The sequence below is a fragment of the Myotis brandtii genome, unplaced genomic scaffold (genome assembly GCF_000412655.1).
Source record: "Myotis brandtii unplaced genomic scaffold, ASM41265v1 scaffold10, whole genome shotgun sequence".
Lineage (NCBI taxonomy): Eukaryota > Metazoa > Chordata > Mammalia > Chiroptera > Vespertilionidae > Myotis > Myotis brandtii.
In genome coordinates, this window is record NW_005353325.1 from 2,368,532 (window position 1) to 2,375,611 (window position 7,080).

At 39.8% G+C, this 7,080-nt stretch overlaps 1 protein-coding gene across 2 annotated transcripts in view; it reads right to left on the reverse strand.

The window, feature by feature from the left end:
• Nucleotides 1-540: 540 nt before the first annotated feature.
• The window catches only part of TEC (tec protein tyrosine kinase), a 100,030-nt gene continuing 93,490 nt past the window's right edge, over nt 541-7,080 (reverse strand). For both annotated transcript variants that reach the window (XM_014534361.1, XM_014534358.1), the window contains 2 exons: nt 3,697-3,771; nt 541-813 (listed from right to left, as the gene is read on the reverse strand). In XM_014534361.1, coding sequence (XP_014389847.1) covers nt 3,703-3,771 — 69 coding nt within the window. In that variant the 3' untranslated portion in view covers nt 541-813; nt 3,697-3,702. The remainder of the gene's footprint in view (nt 814-3,696; nt 3,772-7,080) is intronic.

The following is a 7,080-nucleotide window of genomic DNA, read 5'->3' on the forward strand; positions in this document are numbered from 1 at the left end:
GTCTTTCATCTCTTCTATAAGATGACATTTCAATGCAGGAGGAAGGTAAACTTCCAAAGAATGTGAGTGAAAAGACCCGAGAAAGTTGAGGGCTGGAGAAAGAAATCCTCACTGGTGAGAGTGATACTTCAACTATAAGAGACTCCCACTGAAAGAAGGGCCCCTTCCCCAGGCTGTTTCCTGGGTCCCTAACTCAGGCCACTGTGGCAGGTCCCCATCGGTAGTGGGGCAGCCTGAGTTCATTATCTTAATTCTTAGCATTTTCCACTTCTCCCCATTCTTCTTCTCATTATTCAGAACTAAGTCCAGAGACTTGTCTTCCTACCTAGAGTTTCAAACCATGTAAAACATGCACCAACCCACAACTCACTGGGCAATAAAGACTATGCATTATTAATCCCCCAAGCCCAGATCCATAAATGTTTTAAAGAATCAAAAATAAAAAGCACCAAAAAAATTCTATACCTCCTGCCAACATCTCAGCATCACGTCATAGACATATTTGGACGCCAACTTAGGCCGGTAGAGGCGGTGGCCGCGAGTAACCATGGTTACCACTTCGTAGTTGGTGTTCTTCTCGAAGGGCATTCTGCCTTCAGTGAATACTTCCCACATTAGAACACCTGGAAGGGGGCAAGGATTACCAAGTGATGCACCACTTCCCCTTCAGAGCAGAGTTGAGGGAAAACGGACCGTGGGTCTTACCGAATGACCAGACATCTGATTTGCTGCTAAATCGGCTGTAATTAAACACCTCAGGTGGACACCACTTCACAGGAAATTTAGCACCAGAAGAACTTGTGTACTGATCATCTCAAAAACACAGTTGACTGAAGTCCAACAAGCATCCGGTTGAAGCTAAATGTTTGCTTTGGTGGCCATGCCTGGTGATTTCCATCTCAGCTTTATTTATTTGAAATGGATGGATTGTGACATTAGTATCTGTACTTTCACTTTTGTCTTTTCTTTTTTATAAGCAATAGAGGCAGAATACAATAAAATAGTTCACAAACTTCTTTTGTGAGCAATTTTGTTACAAAGTTTTACCCAAAGGCCCCACTTGTAAAACATCTAAAGCAAAGCTGTGCTAAAGGAAGTGGTGAAAAGCATTTGGAGACACACGTGCTTTTAGCCCCCACAAGTCCACAGCGCACAATTCAAAACTACAGCAAATTAAAAAAGCAAATTGCAAAATGACATATGTAAATGGTGGAATATATATTTATAAACCATGACATTGCTCCTACATACACACACACACACCACCAACAACAACTAACTATTATATAATTTTTTTAAGGGAGCATACTTATATCTTTCTGGAAGAACAGATACAAACTGATAACACTGACTATGTCTTGGGAGCATCCTTGATTGGCATGGTACACATGGGAACTTCAGCCCTTTCTGTAATGTGTTCAGTATGTATTTACAAGAGGAATGTGTTTGTATATTACATAAACATAGAAAGTTAATTTCTAAAAGCTCCTTGTTCCTGGAGAAAATATTCAAACAATCGCACAGCCTCCTTTGCTGTATAGACAGAGACGGTGACGATGCCACCATGGGCTGGGTCAACTTGTCTGTCAATCAGGGGAGTCTGAATTCAGTGTATAGTGAGTGTTTTAGAGGGGCTGACACAAAAGCACAGATTTTCTGAAAGCCAACCATACAAAAATGGAACATGTAAAACTGAAGGACCGCCTGTCAGCTACAGAACATCTTTATACAAAGCAGACCGAGAGCACTGGGTAACTCATGCCCTGACTGCCAGCAGTCCCGATCCCACTGCTGACAGTAACACAGCTTTCTAACCTCCCTGGTCCTGATTTCCCTTAGGAGCTAACCTTCGAGAAGAACACCATGGCCTGGCCCTGCGTCCCTTTATTATTGCTCTTTGCGCTGGCCATGGGCGAGCCACCCTGGCTCTTTCAACTCCTTGAGCAGGCCAAGCTTGTCCCAGATTTCAAACTTTTTAAAAATATATATATTCTTTTCTTTTTTTTCCATCATCATTTATCCCACCTATCCTCTCCTCCACCTCCACCAGCTTTCAAACTTTTATACTTGCTGTCTCTTCCACCTGGAATATTTTATCCTCAGGTTTTCACCGAACTGGCTACTTTCTGCCTTTTTGGTTTCATTTAAATATCCGGGTCTCAAAGAGGCCTTCTGGAGTACCATCACCCCTCCCTTACTCCATCACTCACACCTGCCCCACCCCCAACGCCAAGCTCTCTCTATCACAGGGGCCAGAAAACTTTTTCTGCAAAGGGCCAGATAATGAATATTTCCGATTTTGCAGGCCGGTTTCTGTCACAGCCATTCCACTCTGCCTTTGTGCTGTGACAGCCACAGTCAACACAAAAGCACAAGCAAGGCTGTGACCCAGTCGCGCTTTATTTATGGACACTGACACCTGAATGCCAGAGAACTTTCACGTGTTGTGTTCCTTTAATTCTTTCCCAACCATTTAAAAATGTGCAGCCCTAGCCGGTCTGGCTCAGTGGATAGAGCGTTGGCCTGTGGACTAAAGGGTCCCAGGTTCAATTTCAGCCAAGGGCACATGCCTGAATTGCAGGCTCAATCCCCCCCAGTAGGGGGCGTGCAGGAGGCAGCCAAACAATGATTCTCTTTCATCACTAATGTTTCTATCTATCTCTCTCCCTTCCTCTCTGATATATATATATATAAAATAAAAATGTGCACGTGTTGTTGACTCACAGGTCATACAGAAAGAGAGGGTGGGTCAAATTTAGCCCAGGGGATATAGTCTGCTGACCACTGCTCCATCACATCACTCCGTCCTCTGTGTTTTACCCCCTTTGTGTGTCTCAGGTCCTATGTCTCACCCCCCTCTTGAATATAAGCTGCATGTGGTTGGGGACTCGTATGTCTTCCTCTCTGCTATGGTTCAGTCTAACATTGTGCCCGGAACATAGTAGGCACCTAATTTCTTAATACATGGATGAATGAATGGACAGAGCAAAAGAATGACAAACTATAGTATAGAAGGACAAATTAAAATTATAAAAATTAAGCAAATAAAAACAGTACAGATTTGGGTATTCTATACCCCAAAACAGTTTTCTGTGAAAACAAAAGGTTCTAAAAATCTAATCCACATCAGGGAGAAAAGAAAGTAGTGTATTTAACAGGCTATACCACCACCTAGTGGAGAGGATTAACAATAATTAACACAGTATCCACACGTTTATTTTCATGAATATATTTGTCTCAAAACAGCCAGCTAACAAACTTGCCTTTCTGCTTCATTCGTGCACATTATCCCCATGCTATTCATTCTACATGCTAATGTGAACATCACATAATAAAGCATTAAGCAATCATAATTTCTCAACAATTTGTTTACCTGAGAAAAAGCCACAGCTAACAATAATGGACACACTCAGCAAAGAAATCTTCCAAAATGCAAGTAATTTATTTTATTAGCTTATATAAAAAATACTAAGAAACGGAAAAATCATTTAGTTCCTCTATAAAAAATGATTGGTTCTACCAATATTTTTGCTACTGTAACAAAACATGTGGTTTCAAAACAGCACTTATGTAGGCTTCTGAGGAAGAAGCTGATAGTCAAACTGCAAGAAAAAGTCAGGCTTTCTGTACTTTTAAGGGAAAGGTAACAGTCTCACATTAATTTAATCCAAAATTGATAAAAATGTTCACATACACTCAGACTTACCTGGCCATTCCAAAATCAGATACTTTCACAACTCCTGCCTCATTTACTAGACAATTTCTGGCAGCCTGGGAAACAACAGTATAATGGTATATTAGTTACAAAGTTCTACAATAACAATGGGAAAATATAAGTTCTGTTTATATTAAGTTTAGTATGGCCCAGTCAACATCTGCAGAGGGAGGAAATGTCTCTTCAAAAATTGTTTGTACACCTATGGAAATGTCTCCAACATACAGTTGACCCTTGAACAACATGGGTTTGAACTATACGGGTCCACTTACACATGGATTTTTTTCAATAAATACATACAGTACTATAAATGTATTTTATCTTCTGTATGATCTATAATAATAAAAGCGCAATATGCTAATTAGACCGGACGTCCTTCCGGACAACTTCTGGACAAAGCCGGGGCTGCAAGGGAAGCCCCGGGTCCCGGGTGCCAGAGGGAAGCCAGTGCCGGCAGCCTGGGGAAGGAAGGCCTACTCTTGCATGAATTTTGTGCATCGGGCCTCTAGTTTTCTTAAGATTTTTTACTAATTTATTTTATTGTAAGAATACAGTAAATAATACATATAAAATATGTATTAATTGACTGTATGTTATTGGTAAGGTTTCCAGTCAACAGTAGGCTATTAGCAGTTAAGATTTGGGAGAGTCAAAAGTTATACATAAATTTTTAACTGTGTGGGAGTGGGATTCCCCTAACCACAGGAGGCAACCAATCAATGTTTCTTTCACACATCAATGCTTCTCTCACTCTCCCATCCCTCTTCCTCTCTGTCTAAAATCAGGAAGGAAGAAGTAAAATTGTCACTATTTGCTAACAGTATGATTTTACATATAGAAAATTCCAAAGTCAATAAAAAAACTGTGGGATTAATCAGTAAAGTGGCAAGTTATAAAATCGACTTATAGAAACCAGTGGCATTCTTTTACACTAATGATGAAGCATCAGAAAAAGAAATTTTTAAAAAACTATCTCATTCACAATAGCATCAAAACCAATAAAATACTTAGGAATAAATTTAACCAAGGAAGTGTAAGATCTGTACAATGAAAACACAAGATTTTGCTGAAAGAAATAAAAGAAGACACAAACAAATGGAAAGACATCCCAAATTCATGGATTGGAAGAATAAATATTGTTGAAATGGTTATACCATCCAAAGTCATTTACAAATTCAACACAATCCCCATCAAAATACCAAAGGTATTCCTCATAGAAATAGAAGAAACGATCCTAAAATTTGTGTGGAACCACAAAAGACCCTGCACAGCCAAAGCAAAAAAGAACATAGCCAGAGGTATCACCCTTCTTGATTTTAATCTATACTACAAAGCCACAGTAATAAAAACAGTATGGTACTGGCATAAAATAGACCATGGAACAGATCAGAGAACCTAGAATTAAATCCTGGCATTTACAGTCAACTAATATGCCACAAGGGAGCCAAGAATACCCAATTAGGGATGAATAGTCTCTTCAACAAATGGTGCTACGAAAACTGGAGAAACACATATACAACAGTGAAATTGAACCTCTATCTCACACAACTCACAAAAATTAACTCGAAATGGATCAGACTTAAACATAAGACCTGATACCATAAAACTCCTAGAAGAAAACATGGGGAAGAAACTCATTAATATTGGTCTTGGCAATTTTTTTTTTTTTGCATAACACCAAAAATACAAACAACAAAAGCAAAAATCAGCAAATGGGACTACATCAAACTCAAGAGCTTTTGGATGGCAAAAATAATAATCAACAAAATGAAATGACAGCCTACATAATGAGAAAAAATGTTTGTAAACCACATATTGGATAAGGGGTTAATATTCAAAATATTTAAAGAACAACAAACCAATTTAAAAATTGGCAGAAGAACTAAATAGACATTTTTCCAAAGACATCAAAATGGCCAACAGGAACATGAAAAGATATTCAACATCCACTATCATCAGAGAAATGCAAATCATAACCACAATGAGATATCTCTTTACACCTGTTAGAATGGCTATCATCAAGAAGACAAGAGACAACAAGAGCAGGCAAGGATACGGTGAAATGGGAACCCTTGTGCATGTAAATTAATGGGATTTAAATGAGTCCAACCACTATGAAAACAAAAAGTTAAAAAGAGACCTACCGAATGATCTAGCAATTTCACTTCTGGCTGTATACTCAAAAGAAATGAAAACAAGATTTTGATGAGATACATGAACACCTATGTTTATTGCAGCATTATTCACATTAGCCAAGATATGGAAACAACCCAAATGTTCATCAATGAATGAGTAGATTTATAAAAAGATGCAGTATATATACAATGAATATTATTCAGCCCATGAGAAAGAAAGATATCCTGGCATTTGTGACAATATGCATGGACAGGTACCTTGGATATCACAAGTGGAATCTAAAAAAAGTCAAAACTAAAAAAAAAGCAGAGAATAAAATTGTGCTTTTAGGGAACTGGTGGTTCTACCAATAGACACATTTGGGAGAAAAAGCAGAGAACAAAAAGAGAAAGAAAAGAATGAGACAGAGAGGGCAAATGAGTAAGAGAGAGTAAAAATTAAGATGTGTCTCCATCAAAATCATTTAGCACCAATAATAAAAGATTTACTTTTTCTGGTATTTTCAGGAATTAACATGGGTTCCATCTTTTGAGAGATTAAAAAAAAAAATAAACCAAGGATTTCTGTTATATCATTTCTGCTGATAGTGTGTAAGGTGGAAAACAGCTTAGTATTTAGTTAAAACATGAGTCCTAATTTATCACCATCTGCAAGTCCTTTCATGTCTCTTAAAGCTAATTTTCTTATCTATAAAAGAATGATGGTCAGAAACACTATCATGATTAGCTGTTTCATGAGATTCTTATGGAGATCAAAGAATCTATGCATGGTAGCTTGCTGGGACATATTACCTATGTCATTATGTATTATTTATACAACTGCCTATGTAATTATCTATATACTAGAGGCCCGGTGCACAAAAATTTGTGCACTCGGGGGGAAGGGAGGGTCCCTCAGCCCGGCCTGTGCCCTCTCACAGTCTGGGACCCCTCGGGAGACAACGCTCTGCTGGCTTAGGCCTGCTCCCGGGTGGCAGAGGGCAGGCCCAATCCCTAGGTGCAGCCCCTGGTCGGGCTCAGAGCAGGGCTGATTGGGGAGTTGGGGCGCCGCCCCCTGTCATGCACAGAGCAGGGCGGATCGGGAGGTTGCGATGCCACCCTCAGTCACGCTCAGGGTAGGGCCGATTGGGGGGTTGGGCCGCCGCCCCCTGTCACGCTCAAGGCAGGGTCGATGGGGAGGTTGCAGCGCCACCCCCTGTCACGCACAGAGCAGGGCCCATCAGGGGGTTG